The sequence below is a fragment of the Sminthopsis crassicaudata genome, chromosome 5, assembly GCF_048593235.1.
Source record: "Sminthopsis crassicaudata isolate SCR6 chromosome 5, ASM4859323v1, whole genome shotgun sequence".
Lineage (NCBI taxonomy): Eukaryota > Metazoa > Chordata > Mammalia > Dasyuromorphia > Dasyuridae > Sminthopsis > Sminthopsis crassicaudata.
The window spans coordinates 53,922,301-53,942,242 of record NC_133621.1 but is presented as its reverse complement, the minus strand read 5'-3'; the positions used below and the strand labels follow the sequence as shown (position 1 = coordinate 53,942,242).

Here is a 19,942-nt window from a genome sequence, read left to right as displayed (position 1 = left end):
ATCAAAAATCTCTTATTCTTCACATGGTAGAAGGATTGGGGAAAAACAAACAAACAAACAAACAAAAAACAACTGTTCACTCTGAATTGGGGAGCAGGGTCTTTCCATTAAGAATCATCTTACTTTTCTAGAGATAAGCTCCTTAGCTGGCTAGGGTTGGCAGCTGGCCATCTGAGGATGGGGAAGGGGGGGAGGTTCCATTTACTAGGTTCCCATTATATAAGATAATTTGAGGAAGGGGGAAAATAGCAACTAATAGGATCAGAGAAGTTTCCTGTAGCATATAACTCCTAAACTGAACCTTGAAAGAAGCTAAGGATTCTAAAAGGTTGAGGTAAGAAGAGAATTTATTCAAGACATGAGTATAATTTAGTGCCCTTTTCTTTTTTAGTGGCAGATAGGTGTACAGTGGGTAGAATACTCGTCCTAGAGTCAAGAAGACTCATCTTTGTAAGTTCATAAGTCTTCATAAGTTCAAATCCAGCCTCAGACACTAACTGTGTGACAATGGGCAAGTCACTTAATCCTGTTTGCTTCGATTTCCTCATCTGTTAAAGAAGCTAGAGAAGGATGTGTCAAACTATCCCAGTCTTTGCCAAGAAAACCCCAAATGGGATCATGAAGAGTTGAACACAACTGAACAACTTTTTTCAACAAATAAATTTGAGTCTTTTTTTTTTTTGAGTCTAGAAGAAATAACTAAAAGACCAGTTGATCACATGATTCTGTGATTCAGATTTTCCTGTCCATACTGTTTCCTTCATTTAGTAGCTATTGGCCTATAAATGAGTGGTTAACCTCTTTATCCAGGGAAGAAACAGACCAAATACACAGAATTTATATATCCTAATGGAAGTTTATTGAAAGACATTCATTGTAGTCCATAAAAATCTCACATAAGCCTAATATGGTCTTGGAGGTTATTCAGGTCTGTGTTGCTAGTTGGCTTACAACCATCTATCTGAACAATACTGAGATCTATATCCTTAAATCAGCTAGCATAAGAAAGATTAGTCAACTTCCCAAATGACTAGTTATGAACTGCAGCACCAAAAGCGATTCTGTCCCAGCTATCTACGAGATGCAGAAGGGGGTCACATATCAGCCTAGTAAGAGAAAGCGATTCCCAGTTGGATAGTGGGGATAGCAACACTAAAACTGAAGCAATAGCATGCCAATGGAGTGCCAGAACCATTGAGGGCTAGTGGTGACATTATCAAAGTTGGGTCACTAGGCTAACCTTTTTTTTTTTTTTTTTATATAGGAAAAGTTCCAATTCTGAAATAGACAGGAATGTTCTCATTTTCTAATTTCCAGGGTTTCCTTTGTAGTAATTGATTAGATGTAGTGGCAAGTGAATGTTTGTTTGCTGGCGTTGGTCTGGTTTTAAAACAAATCTTAGAGGGCAGCTAGGTGGCGCAGTCTTGAATTCAGGAGGACCCAAGTTCAAATTTGGTCTCAGACACTTAACACTTCCTCACTGTGTGACCCTGGGCAAGTCACTTAACCCCTGCCTGGGAAGGGGGGGGGGGAATAAATAAAACAAATCTTAGTAAGATTTTAGGTTAAGTTCAGAATGATGAGAAACTGATTGATCAGACTAACCCCCAACCCTGAGCCCCTTAGAAATAATTAATCATGGGTCTCACTAGAATGATAAGCAGGCCAGCATATTCCATAACCAAATTACCAGATTACCACATGACGATTACTGCAAAACATAATTCAGAAATCAGCCAATATTAAAGTAGCACAGGATGCAGAACAGGACAATAAATCTCTTCCCTGACATATCACCCGCCAGTTCCTGTTCTTTGTTATATCATTACCATACATTAAAACCCCATTAGGTGAGCTTTTTTGTCTATATTCTGGGTAGTTCCATCAAGGTTTTAGGACCTCCCCATGTTAGCAGACTCCTCCTATAATAGCAAATTTTACATATCTTTTGACGTAATCAGCATTATTCACTCTATAAAAATCCTTGTCTTAGTTTGCTGGGCTGCTGATTCCTTCAGGGAACTTGGCCTGCCCAAGGAGTGTGTAAATCTCTTTAAAAATGCCTTTGCTTGGGTTGGAGACTGAGACTGAATTTTTTCAGAGGTGAAATTATGACACATACCTAATACCTCACCAAGAATATGCAAGTGATATTTAAATGAGAGAATTAACTTGTTCAAACTAAAATGATTTAAAAAGGTTTCAGTAGAGTTGCTATATACTGTAATCCACTTCTAGCTAGCCACTGCCTTTTAAGGTTGCTTTGAGTAAAATATTTAGGAATAAGAGCCTCATTTAAAAATAAAAAATAAAAATCTGTTTAGGACGAGAAAATTTGCTATACGAAGTATCTAGAATGATAAAAAAAATACATTTCATTTGGGTTGAGAGAAGTATTATTTTGGAAATGAAGAGATTATTTTTAGCAGCTTAGGGACAAGAGATGATATAGTAAATTTCAATAAATTCTATAGATAAGAAGAAAAACCAAATAATTAAATCTTCCCAATGAATGTTCCTTATTCTAAATAGCTTTTTATGGTGTCAAAGGAAAAAGTCTATAAGCTTGTTTCTGAGTAAAAGACAATGGAGTTTTGGAGTTTCGACTCAAAAGAATTGACAAATTTTCCTTAGGATTCTATATATGAATGCAATGCCTGACATATAATAATCTCATTGATTAATTGATGAGGGTGGGAGGGAGAGAGAAAGGAAAGGGGGAAAGCTGCAGGATCTCAATCTTAGAAAGAAAAATATTTCAATTTACCAATAGGGCTAAAACAGATCTGTATCTATTTATACAATGTCTAACAAAGAATTGTGTATGTGTGTGTACATGTGTTAATTTTTTTTTACCATTCACAAAGGAATAATGACATTTGCAGGCACAATAATTCTAAATAGTACCAAAAATTGTTGAGCAGGGGAATAACAGATATTGTTAGTCTTATGTTTTAAAAAGTACATTTACTAGGCTAATACTGGGGAAAACTGCTGAGGACTTCACTAAGACATCAATATTATTTCCAAGGATTAGAAAAAAACAAAAACAAAGACAAAAACAACCTAATCTCAAAAAGCTTTAACTATTATTGTATTTATGTCTACGGATGCTTTTGAATTTTTGTTACAGTTAACATCAATTAGCTTCTACAAAGAGATGTTTACTTGATGCATATGGCAATGACTTAGTACAAATATTTCCCCCAACATGTGGGGACATATTTTCTTGTATACCATCTAGATCTCAGGGAAAAGTAGCTTCAGCTTTAACAGTATTTCTTCATAGCATTCACTGGGTAAGTTTTAAATATTCATGGAAGATGAATGAATAAATCTATTATCTCTGTTCCTACTGGATGGAACTTGATAGGTCATTAAAGACTTCTATCATTACTGTTGACTTATACCAACTCCAGCCCCTGGACTTATGGTTGTTCCATCTTCTGACCTTTCAAAGTTCACAAGATCATAGCTCTCTCCAATCTCCTTCATCTAAAGGCTAGGACTGAGTGAATACAAGTACAAAAAGAACAGAAATCTCTATTCATGGGTTAGATGGAGAGGGCTCTGCCTCTTTCCTTACTGCATTGTCTTTCTCCCTGGAGCCTGGTCTGATGGAAAAGAACCAGGTCTGGAAATAAAGTTCTAGTTGACACGTACCATTTAAATGACCCTCAGTCTTGGCTAATCATTCAATCAATAGTCTATCTCCTCATCATGTGATTAGCAGATCACAACCAGCTATAGAATGTTTATACATGTTCCAAAATGGGGTATAGGCCATTTCTATTCCATGTCATTATCATGTCTTTCCAGGAGCAAGCCTGAATCCTTCTCCACTTGAAGTTTACATACAACTCTTGTTCACTAGCTCACCCCATTTACTCCTATATCAGTACAAGTGATCTTCTCTATTAGAAAGTAATTTCTTAAAAAAACAAAAAAACTTCAACCTACCAAATAAACACAAAACACAGAAAGTAAGGTCCTTTAGCAGGGATTTTTTTCAGATTTGTTTTTATCTCCTGTACCTACCACAAAGCCTGGAAAACATAGTGTTAGTTTTTTTGTATTTGTATAGTTCCAAGTATAGAGTAAGCACTCAATAAGTGCTTGTTGACCAAATCAATCTATTGGAGTACATACTTTAAAGCATTTGACTCAATAGAACAAACTCCAAGTTCTCCTCAAATAAAGTGATTCCCAAGCATAAGTTAACATGAGTTTTTATGACATATGTCATTGTAGAGATAATTTTGTTATCTGCGGTAGCAATATTAAATGAGGTACAAAGAAGGGAAATAAATGTTTCTAGGCAAGGCATCTAATACTTCTATTCACAAAAAACATTGTTCTAATTTCATCATACTTTAGATTCCTAGGAAGCTTCAATAAAATTCAGTGTTCTAAAGAATAGGAAATTAGAGACAGTGGAAAAACAAAATGAATAAAAAACATATTTCATATTGAGACAAAAAAGTGGAGGGTCATTGAGTTGATACACTCCAGAGTGAGTTCAGATATATAATTCAAGATAGTGATAAAGATTTTTAAATGGACCTAAATTCTTAAAGAGGAACTTCCTGTTTTAAGGATTAAGACTTTCTCTCTAAAACTAACAGTTTTAAATTTTAAATAAACATATGGCCTGCAAACCTTGAAAAGTTAGATGACTATCCCAGGGTCACACAGCCTCTGCCTGGAATAGGCAGGATTTACATACATAAATATATACAGTATCAATATAAAATGAAGAACTACAAATATGTATAAAATAAATATAAGGTAGTTTGGGAGGGAGGGCATTAGCATTTGTGAGGATCAGGAAATAATTTATGCAAAAAATGGCATTTGAGCTGAATTTGCAAATTCTTGTTTATTTTATTTGCTTATTTACTTTTACAGATTCTCCAGGCTGGAAGAACAGGATTACTCACAACTGATCCTATTACCAATCAGCCTGACACCCTCTATTTCCAATTTGGGCCAGTTTGCTTCTTTAGTCAACCCAGTTTAGTCAAGTGGCCTAGCAGTCTTTAGCTAGTCTTTAGCTACCCTGGTTAGCTTTAGAACCTAAAACTTCTTTAGGCAGGGAAGCTCCCTGAGACTTCCTATATGAATGCTAAATCTGACACCAACTGCAGTTCAGAACTCCAGAGCTCAAGGGATTAGTCAGAAACAGCTAACCTAATAACTGGGATTATGTGGGCCACCATGCCTGGCTTTGAAATGCATGTTAATGGAAGAGAGTGCATTTCAGGTATGTGGGATGGCCACTGCAACAATAAGAGATAGGAGATAGAGTAACATGAATGAAAAAAAAAAAAAAGAAAAAATTGTGTCCTTCTTTGTCCATCTCACTTATTACAAGAAAGTCTATGCCACTGTAGTCCACTCTTCTTGCCATTGGCCATATGTGGCAAATTGGATGTCACTTTCTGGTACTATTTAAATGCTTGCTCCTCCTATCCAATAAAAGCTCTTTCCTCTATCCCCATACAGATTCTTCCAGTGGGGCAAATATGCAATATTGCTCACTCCAAAGTTGATTAATGGCAAAATTCCATTAGACACTAATGTTCTAGTCCCTTTTCTTTCATTTTTTAAAAATTAAGGCTTTTTATTTTCAAAATATATACGTGGATAATTTTCAACATTTACCCTTATAAAATCCTGTATTCTAAATTTTTCCCTCCCTTCTCCCCACCCCTCCCCTAGATGGCAAATTATTCAATGTTTTAAACATGTGCAATTCTTCTATACATATTTCCACAATTATCTTATTGCCCATGAAAAGTCAGATCAAAAAGGGAAAAAATGAGAAAGAAAACAAAATGCAAGCAAATAAAAAAAGAGAAAAATACTATGTTGTGATCCACACTCAGTTCCTACAGTTGTTCTCTCGGTATAGATGGCTTTGAACTGGCATTGTTGAAAAGGGCCACATCTATCAAAATTGATCATCGTACAATCTTGTTGCCGTGTACTATGGTTTCCTAGTTCTGCTCATTTCATTCAGCATCAGTTCATGTAAGTCTCTCCAGGCCTTTCTGAAATCATCCTCCTGATCATTTCTTATAGAACAATAATATTCCATGACATTCATATACTATAACTTACTCAGCCATTCTCCAACTGATGGGCATCCACTCAGTTTCCAGTTCCTTGCCACTACAAAAAAGGTTGCCACATACATTTTTGCACATATGGGTCTCTTTTCCTCCTTTGGGATATAAGCCCAGTAGACACTGCTGAGTCAAAGAGTATGCACATTTTGATAACCTTTTGAGCAGAGTTCCAAACTGCTCTCCAGAATGGCCGGATCCATTTACAACTTCACCAACAATGTATCAGTGTCCCAGTTTTCCCACATCCCCTCCAACATTCATCATTATCTTTTCCTGTCATTTTAGCCAATCTGAAAGGTGTGTAGTGGCATCTGAGTTGTCTTAATTTGCATTTCTCTGATCAATAGTGATTCAGAGCATCTTTTCATAGGTCTAGTTATTTTTCACATCTAGCATTCAAATGTTTTGTCAAGAAATAATTCCATGACTTTCTTATCCTTCTCATTAAATACCAACAGTCAAACTAGAAACAAGATTTAAAAAAAAATGGTAATGTCAATGATCATGCAGATGGCTATGGAAAAAAATAAACCTGTTAAGTTCCTGCTCATTTGTAAAACTTAACAAAATGGGATTGTATTTTAGTGTCTCCAGATTTTTTTTTTGTGCATTGGGTGATGGATCAGTGTATTTCAGAAATACTATTAGGAAAGTTCCCTCAATTTGATCAAGTAGTTTCAAAGTCCTGCAGTTTCATCAGCATGTGGTAAAAGAGAAATTTCCTGCCTATTTTTCCTCATAAATCCTTCATAGTCAAACTGCATAATACTCTAAAGGGTTTCCTTTTGTTCCTTTATCAGTATTTGGTACTGCTCAGATGATCCATTTATTAAGTTACTCTTTCCACATGATTGGTTAATTTTATTTTCTTCTCATACACATCCTTGAGAAAATTAAAATAGTATATATTAAATCTGGCAAAGAATAATGGTTGTTGAAGAATTTGGTGCTAGAACTTAAGTTATAATTCAATGAGTTCATTTGGAAACATTGAAGAAAATCAAGATGGCAGATACCAGATAGCCGGGGTCTTTCCTTAGAATCCTAATAAGATGTACTGAAAATAGAATTAGAATTAAGTCTTGACTATTTCTTACCAGTTGTTTGATCATGAGGTCAAGTAATTTAACCTATCTTTGCTCATTTTCCACAAGGTTATGAGGAAAATACTGTTATCTATAAAATGCAACATAAATGGGAGTTGTAATTATAGGATTTATAGTTAATAGTATCAATAACAAGTTACATTTCAGTTAATAAATATTTAATAAGCACTTATATAGTAGTCATGGTGGTAGAGTTTGGGGATATAAAGTAAAAAATGAAAGTATACATTTTCTACATAGTTCCAAACCATACATTTCATACACCAAACGCATACATGAAAAAAGGTACAAAATGTACACAAAGTAATTTGGAGAGCATTCAAGGCTGGGGGAATCAGAAAAAGACCTTAGGTAGGAGGAACTTGAGCTGAGCTTTGAAAAGATTGAAGAATTTTAAGAGGCAGAAGTGAATTTTAAGTATGTTCTGGATTGTGTGGACATCCTAAGCAAAGGCACTGAGGGAGACATGGACTGTTAGGTGTTGAACTTTTAGAAGAACCATGGGTGAGAATCTCACAGGAAGGACAGGCACTGGTGAGTTGTGTTCTGCCTTGGTGAATCAAACTCTTAAAACTGTGAGATCATTTCTATATGTATGATTGATATACTGCTTGCCTTTTTAATGAGAATTGGAGGGGCTGAAGAGTGAAAAAGTTGGAACTCAAAATGAAAAAAAAAGTTAAAAGTAAAAAATAAATTAAAACAATTTTGAATTCACAGACTCACATAAACGTTTGAGTAACCCTGGAATGCTATGCTGGAATCAGACTGGAATCAGGCTTTGAATACTAGGATTTTGTCTTTGGCTAAGGACTAGATTTCTTGAGCAGGATAATGACTTGATTAGACTTGTATTTAAGGATATTACTTTGGCAAATATGTGAAAGGACTGGAAAGATACAAGCCAGAATTAAGAAACCAATTATGAGGAAGTAAAAAAGTATTACTTGAATTATGTAAACTAGGAGGGCAGTCTAGGGTACTTTCCAGAACATTTTCCTCTTTTTAATATATAAATTTTCTTCATTTTAAACTTAAAACAAATATCAACAGTTCAGTCCACATTACAAAAGAGAATTGTACCCAGCCCTATAAACTTCCTTTAGGTATATTAAATGAGTTGGTTTTTTGTCCTTCCTTCTCAGAGGAGGGCCACAATTGGAAGGACTGTTAGGAATTGGATTTAAGGGAGGGAAGGCCTCACTCTGGCATCCAGAGCCATCTGGATCCAGCGGCAAGTCTAGGTCTGGATGCCTGGAGGTGGCTGTCTTATGACGGGAAATGTGATGCTGAAATTGTGTTCCGATTCCCTCCCTGTGCGAGTCACGGGACAAGGTTAGACCACATTGAGTCTCGAGGTCCCTTCTCTATGTGCTGCCACCATGTCTAGACCCACAACTCTAAGAACTGGGCTCCCTAGGACCTGCCAGCACGTTGCCGTCAGCGATTCTCTGGGCTTCAGCTTCTTGGAGGACACAATGAGGGGCTTGGACCAGCCCATCCCCTACCCTCCCAGCTCCCTTCTGATTCTGCTAATCTGATCTTTCTAATGATCTTGCAATCCCAAAACTTCCACAAAAGGAGTAATCTAAGAATTACCAAAAGCCGATATTGTGTTTGAAATCCACATGTCTATACGGAGTGCTTCGCCAGGGCCAGCCTCCTTTTACATCGGATGAGAATCTTGTGCACCCAGAGAAACTTTAGAGCGAGGCAAGCAGGCGGAAGGTTCAGATAAGAGATCAGTTTAGCCCCGTGGTCCCTCGGGGGAGGAGCCTGTCTCTGTCATATCCCGGAGGTTAAATCTTCTAAAAGTTTATGGCCCTTGACTTAGCCATTACCTTGCCTGGGCTCAGTGCCCCGGGGCACTGCCTGGCCCAGGCTTTTCCCTTTCCCAGTACCATGAGAGGGTCTCCCCGTACTCCACTATGCTTCCCAGTCCCCTTTCCCCTTAGTTAACGCTTTCAGGGGGCGCTAAGTCCCTTTTAGGGTTTAGCCTGCCAGCTAAAGGCATGCCCCCACCTCAGGGCTGTTCCCTTGCTATTGGGCAATGGCGAGTTCCACCGAGGAACCGGACTTTCTGCGTTCTTCCACATTTACCCTTTTCGATGTCTATTGCATCCCTTCATCTTGTCTGTAACTTCTTCCCTAAATAAGTCTACCTAGTGTCCGAGGAAGCCATTGTGGATTCTTCACGTGACCCAACCCCGACGTTGGGTGACAAACCACAAACCACAGATCACACACGGAAGTGCAGGAAGGTCCTGACTTTGACAGGACAGACCTGGGCCCGAGCTTGACCTCCTCTTAGGAGCTGAGAAAGTACCTCTTCTGTCCTTCACACCATCCCGTACCCCAGGCCAGCCCCCACCCCAACGCCTGGCCTCCTTCTGTCAACAATTAATAAACAGCCGCGGCCAGAGCCGTTAAACTCAGAGGCCCGAGGGAGACTTGCGGATTCCAGGAGTTACTTGGCCAAAGAGCCAACCCCTTCCCACTCTCCTAACCGGGAAAGGCTCCGGGTGGAAGCGCCCTCCCCTAGCCGACCTCACACGACCGGAGGCTGGCAGGGGTCGCTCCCACCACACGCGCACAGCCCCAGCTCAGGCGGCGCAAACAGGCTGTACACGGTACTCGCCGCGGCAGCTACGCCGGCTCCCGCGCCGTAATGATGCGTGCGCACTGTGCGTGATGACGTCGCACGCCCACATCCTGCCGCGGCCGATATCCGGGACCTCGAAAAGTCTCGCTTTGGCGTACTGGGCGGGAGCTCGGGGCACTTTTCCGACCCCCGTCCCGGCCCCGTTTCTTGTGCAGCTGCAAGCCGCAGGCTGGCGAGGTCGAGACCGCTTCCGCATCGCGTGAGCAGAGGCTGGAAGAAGCCTCGGCGCGCGCTTCCGGGCCCTAGGCGCGTCCCCGCGTTGCGTGGCGTGGATCTGCGCTGCTCGTCCTGCTTCAATCCGGGCCCGGGGGCCCACGTGTGTTTGTTTAAAAAACCAAACCAAACCCAAATTTATAAGTACTTTAAAGCAAAGCAAAAAAAAAAAAAAATCCTCTTTAGTGCTTTTTTCCGTGAAAAGGGAGAAAAATAAGAAAATGTCTCTTTTCCCTAAAATATCCTTGAGACCCGAAGTCGAAGACTACCTCAGGGCGAGCTTTAAGAATCAGGAGGTAGGTCGGACAGGGCAGTGGTTAGAAAGGGCTGGTTCAGAGAGGCCCAGGCCGCCGGACTTCGGAGGGGAAGGCTCCCCGGCCCTGGGGAGCTGCGGTGTGGGGGAGGGACTCGGCAGGAGCTCTCCACCCCCGAGATTAGGGCCCGGAGCACGTGGGGTAGGGGCCCGAAAGCAGCAGCTAATCCGCCGAGAGCAAGAGAAGCGCTGCTGCAGTTTTACTCCGTGCGTACGAAAGGGCTTCTTTAGTTTGTGATTATGAAGATCAGGACAAAAAAAAAAAAAGCTTTGAGTAGGAAGGAGCTGGAGAGATGATGAAAGAGGCGTCCCCTGCGGACGCTCGACCACCAGGGGGCGGCTGGGAGTCTGCGAGACCTGTATTCAAGTCCCTCGTGGGGGGGTGGGGGTCTGTCAAGCCCCCGCTGCGTGGCCCGTCTGGACGAGTGCCCGAACCTGTCGGGAGCCCGGGGTGGCAGCTGTGAAACGCAGCGAAGCGCCGCCTACCTGGGCCGAAGTCCCTGTCCCGGTGAAATTAAGGTCGCGCCACGAATTCAAGGGTTGGCTCAGTTAGGGAGAGAGTAGTAGGGAACGGAGAGCTCGTTTAGTCCAACTCCCTCCTTATGCCGCCCACTCGTGTGGTCCCTGAGGACTGTGGTGGGGAAGTAGAACAAGCCAGGCCTCTGAAATCGCAGGTTTTAAAGTAAGGAAGCAATGGGCTTCCCAGGCGTGGACAGACCCTGCAGCCTCCTAAGAGTTTCTGAGGATAGAAGTGGACTTCCCAGGCTGGACAGAGGCTAGCTTCTCTAAAGTGGCAGATGCGGCTTTTTGCACGTCTTTGTCTTTCTCCTTTCAGTCCTGAGCCTATACGAATAGTAGACACTTAGCGCTTGGGGTAGCAGTTTGTTTCATTGCAACTTACATCAATGCATTTTGGCACTTGTTCGCATTTTATGGCACGGAGAATTACAGGCACAGAAGTTGTGATGGGCCTGATGAAACCTGAATCCTGGTCTTCCTCTTAAGATTCCATGGCCCATCCTGTCCACAAACCTAGATTTAGGGACAAAGGAGATCCGAACTTTTTCCTACATTTCCTTGTTTTAGGAGACGCTATCTGACTGTTACTTGTCAGCCACCGCTCACAGCTGGTTCATATATTATATTACTTGTTAACATTTAGCATTTTTAGGAAGCCAAAATTGAATTCTTGAAAGAACCATGTAATTATACTGGTTTAAGTAGCACACAGAAAACAGCTAGTGTCCATCCAGTTGGAGTTCCATAATTGAGAAGCATATATCCAAGTTCAGCTTTGTGAGGCCGAAATGTGGTGTATGTATATATATATATATATATATATATATATATATATAGCAGCAGCAATAGATTTGGAGACAAGGCTTTGGTTTAGCTGTATCTAGGCGAACACTAGTTGGGGTAACATTAGTTTTCCATTTGTAAAACCATGAGGGCACAACATGTGATATCATCCTGAGGTTTCTTCTACCTCTTGCTCTTCCAGTATCTAAAGTCAGAAAACCATGGATTACATATGCCCATTCTAGTGTCTTTTTTCCCCTAAATAACATTACAAAATAATTTCATAATTATAATAGAAGCAAAGATAATTATGAGAATGATGCATAGAATATTAGTGAATAATACTTTGATACTTTTACCTTTTTTCGTGTTCCATATTTTTCAGTTTTTAATAACAGATATGATAATGCAGTGGAAATGCTAAAACATGCTTCTGTAAAGGCAGCAGTCAAATTTTTTTTTTCTTTTTTAAGATTTGTTTTAAGTTTTCCATTTGAAAAAAACTCAGTTTTACTTTTTTTTTTTTGTTTTTTTTTCTTTCAAGATTGTAACTGTTTTAGGTGCTCAGGAAGCAGAAAGGAAATTTGAAACCTTGTTAAGTTACTTGTCACACCCACCAGCATTCACAACTGTTAGAGTGAATACTCATTTAGCATCTGTAAAACATGTGAAAGATTTGCTACTTGAAGAAATAAATAAGGTTTGTTGAACTTTTTATCCATGTTAATAATCATAATCTAAGGTTTGTTGGATCGGGGAAGCTTTTCAGCAAGAGAGTTTTAAATTGTCTGGATCTTGGAATTGGGAGGGGGTTGGAGGATGAATTCATTGATTCTAAAGTTCTTTTTACAAAAAAAAAAAAAAAAAATTGAGATTCAGTGAAAAGAAAAAACCCAACTACATGTCATGGTTATCTTTGAGTTGATTGCTTCTTTGTAACTTTGATTTTCCCTTCTGCTTATCTGAAAGAGGAAAGAGTAATTGAGGGTAATCACTTTTTTTTATCTTTTCCTCCCAATAATTCATCTTTTATTTATTTTAACTTTTAAACTGGCAGAAATAGGGACAGCTAGGTGGTACAGTGGATAGCGCACCAGCCCTGAAGTCAGGAGGACTTGAGTTCAAATGAGATTTCAGACGCATAACACTGACTAGCTGTGTGATCCTGGACAAGTCACTTAACCCCAATTGCCTCAGCCAAAAATTAAAAAAAAAAAAAAAAAAAAACCCAAAAAACTGGCAGAAATAGAGAGTTGTGTGATCTGGCAATCATTTCTCTGAGCTGCTGTTTCTGTATAAAATTTCTCCTTAAATGACTTGCACTGCTTAACCCTAAACAGTCAAATGGGAAAAATATATATGCTATGTGCTATACTATTTTGTAAAGTAAAACAGTATATAAATAATGTATGCCATCTTTTTTTTAACTTCTTTTTAAATTAAGAAACTTTTTTTTTTTCCTTCTTACATTCTTTCTAGGGTGAAAAATACAAAAACAAAAAATATAAACGTATTGGACAAAACATATTTCCATATTTGCCACATTCAAAAATGTATTTTATCATTTTTCTCATTAGTCTGTCACATCTGTCATGAAGATTATTCGTTTTCTAGAATCATTCTGTTGATTAAAGCTCTTCAGTCTTTCAGAAGTGCTCCTTTTTACAATATTCATGTGATAGTATAAATTGCTTTCTTGATTCTCCTCACTTCATTCTGTTTCAGAGAATACATATTTTTCAGGTTTCTTTCCCCTCATCCTTAATATGGGAGCAAAAGTATTATCAAAAAAATGTAGAAGCTGATACACTGACATGGACCCACACATTTCTTGGCTCTGTGACTTCATGACATAACAATCACAAGTATTATTCAAAAGCTCAATATGTCTATCTATACATATTTATAAGAGAGATTACTTTCTTACTAAATATCATATATATCTCCATCTGCGTATACTTATTTGGTGATCTGCTTTATAAATGCTAATTATGGCTACAACTCCCATTAAGGACTTATTCAGAAATTATTCTGGAAACAAGTATACATATGAGTGTATGTGGGGCCAGCTTTGTTAAGTCAGAGAGTTTCATTATTAGAAAGTTGAGCAGCTAGTGATTCGTTATTTTTAGGTCACAATTCGAAGAGTGTTTATGTTTACTAAGTTAAAGAGAGTATTGTGATCTGTATCTGTGAATGCAATCTACACAGGTGAATTAAGTGCCTGTTATATGAGTCTTTAATAGTTGTGTCTCTTTATTTTTAACAGCAATTTAAAGGACTAAGTGTTCCAATTCTTCAGCACCCAGATGTTTGGGATATGTTACTTATTCCTGTAATTGGACCCAGGTTTGTAATGACTTGGTTCAAAAACCATATATTATTAAATAATAGGATTCTTCTCACTAGTATGTTTTAATCTTTTTTTTTTTTTTTTTTTTTTTTTTTTTTTAATGTTTTAATGATAACATCTAGTTACTTTACCTTGCCTTGAAAATGTATTTGGTTTCATCATTGTTGGTCAGTGAAAATTCATATTAACCCTGATAAAGAAGATAGCTACTTAAGAACAAGCCAGAATTATTGCAAAGGCAAAGCAATGGACCTAGAATGTATTTTTTTAATTTAATGAAATTAATTTTAGTTTGATCTATGCATAAGCAGTAGACTTTGTCATTGGGGAAGATACTGTGCTAAAATCTTTTTCAGCAGCAAAACTGATAGATTCATATATTATAAGTTAGATATTTTAAGATAAACACTAGCCAAAGACTGTAGTTGAGAATAATTTGTTTTGATATTTTGGGATTTAAGCTGTAGACTGAAAGGCATGACATCTGCATTTCCCTTTGTGTCAGATATTGTTGAGGGGCATGAGGAAATTGAGGCAGGAAATTAAAAGAATTTATTAAGCTAACACCTATTATGTACCAGGAAGTAAAGTAAGCCCTTTACAGATATCTCATTTAATCTTCATAGTGACCTTGGGAGGTAGACACTATTATTCACTCCATTTGATAGTTGAGGAAATTGAGCCAGAAGGGAAGTGACTTGGCAGGGTCTCAGGGTTCAGTGTCTGAGGCGTGGTCCACTCTTGACTCCTCCTGATTCCTGGGGCAGCACTCTATCCCATCTTCTGCCTACCACCAAACTGACATTGTATTTATCCTTCTTTCTATTTGTCTGATTTCATTGAGGGTCATTGTGGTCCAATAGAAAGCTTGCCTTGTACCCAGGGACACCCACATTTGAGTCCCACCTCTAACTTCTAATACGGGTGCTTTGTCCTCCAGAGCTTGAGGGCACCCTGAAGAGTTGGGGGTGCAGGGTCAGCAGAGGCCCCTCTGGGAACTCTCTAAGCTAAGGAGTTCTCACGGCCATCTCTGCTCTGATTCTGAAGACTGCTCACATCCCCAGAGCTCAGCCTTTCTTGGAGCACACTGGAAATGTTTCCATAATCTTCATTAAGTGTTTGTTCAATGTCCATCAAGAGAGCAGCATTGTATCTTGGGGACAGGGGGGTGGTGGGAGGCAGTCCCTGCTTCCCAGCAGCTCAAGGAGAGGGAAACAGGTGTGATTGGAGGAAGAGATGCTCAAAGGGTGGGAATTGGCAAGTCTATTGCACAGAGGAAAACTAACCTGCTTAGCTGCACATGCAGGATTCCTTGGCAGAGGTTCATTGTTTTAAGAATCGCTGATTCTCTACCATCTTTCCTTTGTCTCTTGGATTCTTAGGGACTGGATATGAGATGCCATTGGATTGGGAAAACTGGGGGATCTTCTCTAATCATGTAGCTCAACATCTTTGCCCTATGTGCCTGTGCAGACTTGTCTGGAGTCATATGAAGTCTATGTCTGAGACAAAACTTGACCCTAACTGTTCCTGACTGACACCTTTTGTTTGATCCTTTCTGACAAAGGCCTTAGCTGCTCTTGCTTTTGTTTTTGCTCTTCCAGTTTTCTGTGAGCAGCTCATAGATATTCAGGAACTGACTCTGTTACCTGAGCAACTCCTACCACTACTTACCAAATGGAGTTTTTCCCCTTTCTAATGTTCTCTATTTGTTTTTCCATTTTCCCTCTTTTCTTTTAGACATTATTTTCTCTTTCTTACCCACCATTTCTTAGATGGCAATATCTCATAGTTTTAGTCAGCTGCAGTGATAATACTTCAAGCTGAAAAGTTGCTTATAAAAATAGCTTGGGGTCAGGAAAACTCTTCTTCCAGATTTAAATCCAGCCAGCCTCAGATACTTACTAGCTGTATAACCCTATGCAAGTCACTTAACCCTGTTTGCCTTTGTTTCCTTATCTATAAAATTATCTGAAGCTGGAAATGGCAAGCAAGTATCTGCTTAGAAAATCCCAATCATGGCAAGTCAGACATAACTGAAAATGACTAAATAAAAAGGACAAAACTGGAATTTGAAAAAACTTATAGATTTTAGTTTATATTATTCTATTTAACTTCCATGGTTTTATATTCTCAGGAAAAATATAAATAAACAACCTTCTGAAGTCATTGTTGGAGCTCACTGTGGTAATGCAGTGCTAAGGGGAGCACATGTCTACGTTCCAGGAATCATGTCTGCATCAAGATGTAAGCACACGTTTTTCTTTTGGAGAGAATTATCCAAATGTGTTGGTTGTTGTTTTTTTTCCTTACCATAAATTTCCTTCTGCCAAGTAAAATATTAGAGCTTAATGCACATAATTATGATCAATAAATGACTTCCGTTCAGTTTATCCTTCCTTTTTTCTGCTCTCCTCCACATCTGTAGTTCTTGGACCTTTTGGGATTACTTGGACTAATTGGACTAGTGCTTTCTTGGCATTTTTCTATTTGTTAGAGATTAGAATTTATTATCTCAAAATTTGTGACATGCTTTTTTTTTTTTTTTTTAAACAAATGTTTTTCAGAATTAAATCTCTTTCCAAATGAAAACTGTGATTTATCACTGAGTAAATGGGATATATGTATGTGTGTGAAAACAGTTTTTTTTATTTCATTTTATGACTTCATCTTTGTGGCTTTTCAGTAATATTAGGTATATACACATTTTTTAATAAACTTTTTTATGAGTCTGTAAATTAGGAATTAAGTTGAATTTAATTACTTTTTACATGACTTTAATAGCATAGTGCTCAACTCATTTAAGCTGAGTGAATTTTTTTTTTTATTTTGGTTGCTTTACCATTATTAGCTGGAGAATATTTAATGAACTAATAAGGCTGCATGACATAATTCAGGGCCCATGACTGTTCCATCTTGGAGGGAAGTGCACAGAAGTTCTTTAAAAGGGAACTGGGTTACAAATAGTTGTGACTATGCTTTATGTGTCTAAAATGACAAGGCTAGAGGCAGTATGACACAAAAAACTAGTAATTAATTTTTGCACAATTTTCTAAAATTGTATTGCCTGTATAATTTATATAAATGCCAAACACCAAACCAATCTTATTCCTTTCAGCTTCACCCATCTTTTTTTTTTAACTGATCCCCAGCTGGTTAGACTGAGAGTAAAAGTATCTTCTCATAGCAAATATAGCTTAATTTCTTCTATAAACCAAGAAAAAATTTTTAAAGAGATCAGAAAAAAGAAATCCTATAAGCATTACTAATTGGCACATGTCTAGATCTTTGAAAAAATTGAATACACCGAATACATGTTTATAAAAAATATTGTTATTTTGATTCTTCCTCAGAAAGCCATTAGCTTTGTTCTAAAAATGTAAATTAGATTTTTTTTGGTCAAGGACAGCATTAAGGGCAGTTCTGTTAAATGAGAAATCTCTGTAAAGATCCCTGATGTTCATTTTTCCTTGAAAAAACGTAGTTTAATAGGGTCTTTTAATTTTCTCCTTTTTCTAGTTATGAAAGCTGGAGATGTTGTCTCTGTTTATTCCGATATTGAAGGAAAATGTAAAAAAGGAGCCAAAGAGTTTGATGGAAAAAAAGTATTTCTTGGAAATGGGATTTCTGAACTAAGCCGCAATGAAATGTTCAGTTTGAGCAGCCCACTGAAGTATGTCATAAGATGTTTTATTAAAGAGTTGTATTCTTTTATTTATTTAAAGGAAATTTTTAAAAGAAGTATAAGAATTAATAAATTTATTTAATATTAGTTTGTCTAGAAAGTGGGACTGAGGGCAATGATTTTTTTTTTTAATTGGAAAAAAAGTAGAATTCATATAAATGGTTAAAGTAATTCTTACTAAGGTTCATCCATGATCCATCTCATCAGTGCAGCCTCTGGCACTTACTAGCTGTATGACTCCGGGTAATCACTGCCTACCTCAGTTTCTTACCTTCAAAATGGGTATAATAATAGCAGCTCTCTTCTAGAGTTGTTGTGAGGATCAAATGAGATAATATTTGTAAAGCACTTAACACAGTGTCTGGCATAAGCATTATGTAAATGTTAGCTTTTATTATCATTGTTGTTGATGATGTTCTATACATCTTTTACAAGAGGTCTACCCTACATAGAGATCTTTTAAATTTCTCTCTCTCCATAGACCCACTTCACCCCCTTTACTGGTTGTACATAGTTTATTCAGACTTTTTTTTATATAGCTACTTAGGCATAGTCATCATATTTCGTCTTTGAGAATATCTGTAATTTTGATTTTTTAAAGATTGTAGCATTTCATGATTCCTAGCCATAATGTATTACCAGAAGAATAGTGGCTTTAAGATGATGGGCTTTAAAAAAGAATCTTGCAATCTTTGAGAATTCTATGCCGTTTTGTGAGGGCTATCCATTTTGCCTTATTCCCTATTTGAATCTGAACCTCAATTCTTTGTCTGTTAATAACTGTCACTCCCAATTACATCTGCTGATGAACAAGCTCAAAACTACAGTTTGGTTCAGATTCTTGATTACTAATTTAAGAAGGAAAAAAAGCAGTAGTTTATTAAGTTAAATCCCAGTATAATTTTTAAACCTTATTTAAATCTAATTTCGTCCTTTTCTTCCAAAATTTTGTAGAAAACTTTGCATTCATGAAGTAAACCATTTAAATGGATAAATTTAAAGACTAGATAAACCATTTTTGTAGATAATGGTTTCAACTCTTATCTATAAGAGGAACTTCTAGTTCCTCTTGTTTCCTAGACTTTAGACATTTATGTATAGATATTCAAAGCTATACATTTTAAAACCATTTACTTTTTTGATTTTGTCTCTTGTGAATATGTATCTCAACTACTTTTCTTCCTTTTTTGTTGTTACTCTTTATAGTATCTAATTGGAGAGCTATATACATAGATAGTTTTGGCCCACTTCCATCCTTTTTAATTTGCAGTCCTTTTACTTGGATTTACAAAGCATTAGATGATTTCATTTGTACTTACTTTTTCTCCCAAAACCAAACCAGACAATCTTTGAACTTTTGTGGGTTTTAGTTTCTTTAGTAAGACTTTATAATTATTAATGATACTTCAGTGTTCCTTCTCACAGTGCTATTTTTATCTATATTGATTACTAGAAATGGTGGCTTTCATTCATTGGGGGAGTTTCCTTGTTATGTCTTGTATATCCCAAAGAGACACCAGATCTCTGTTAGATTTCCAGATAGGTGCCTCAGTCAGTGTTCTTCCCTTCATCTCTTTTTCATCTGAATCATATTGGATGATCTTATTTATACTTGATAGCTTCTAATGTCCCACTGTATCATTCTTTTGGAGGACTAGCAGCTTTTTTCCTCATAAAAGCATTAGAGCTCTTTAAGTCTCTAATCAGTTTTTAAGGTCTTAATTATACAACTGGTTTTCCTTCCTTTTCTTCTTTTGTGTAATGCTCTTTTACTCTTTTGCATCTTGAGGAGGATTTTTCTCATAAGTTCTATTTTGGATCCTTTTGTTCCTCCTAATTAAAGCCATGTTGTTTTCTTCCAGAACGCTTCATTCTCTTTAACTGTAGAGTATGGAGAGGCATTCTTTGAGTACCTTTGACTTTTTTCTCCAAGAGGGAGATCAGCCTGCATTTGAAAAACTGAGAAGTCAGTTGATGATGGCATAAATAAAAAAAACATGCAAACTGGAAGTTTACTGTACAATTTCCTCTTCTCTAAAAAAAGTTGAGATTCTCAGCCCCGTTTCTTTGATTTACTCATTGATATTTGCACTTCAAGCTAAAGGTCTGGTTAAAATTTTTTATAGTCAATTATCACCTCTTAACAACTTAACAACTCCACTCAACTTCCTTTCCTT

At 37.7% G+C, this 19,942-nt stretch overlaps 1 protein-coding gene across 3 annotated transcripts in view; it reads left to right on the top strand.

Moving 5' to 3' along the window:
* The first annotated feature begins 10,048 nt into the window (after positions 1-10,048).
* NSUN6 (NOP2/Sun RNA methyltransferase 6) overlaps positions 10,049-19,942 on the top strand; it is a 33,980-nt gene continuing 24,086 nt past the window's right edge. For 2 of the 3 annotated variants that reach the window (XM_074266799.1, XM_074266800.1), the window contains exons 1-5: positions 10,276-10,408; positions 12,272-12,427; positions 13,997-14,076; positions 16,218-16,327; positions 17,600-17,753. In XM_074266799.1, the coding sequence (XP_074122900.1) occupies positions 10,334-10,408; positions 12,272-12,427; positions 13,997-14,076; positions 16,218-16,327; positions 17,600-17,753 (575 nt within the window). In that variant the 5' untranslated portion in view covers positions 10,276-10,333. Of the gene's footprint in view, positions 10,409-12,271; positions 12,428-13,996; positions 14,077-16,217; positions 16,328-17,599; positions 17,754-19,942 lie in introns of all 3 variants that reach the window. The other variant, XM_074266798.1, reaches the window with a different exon arrangement.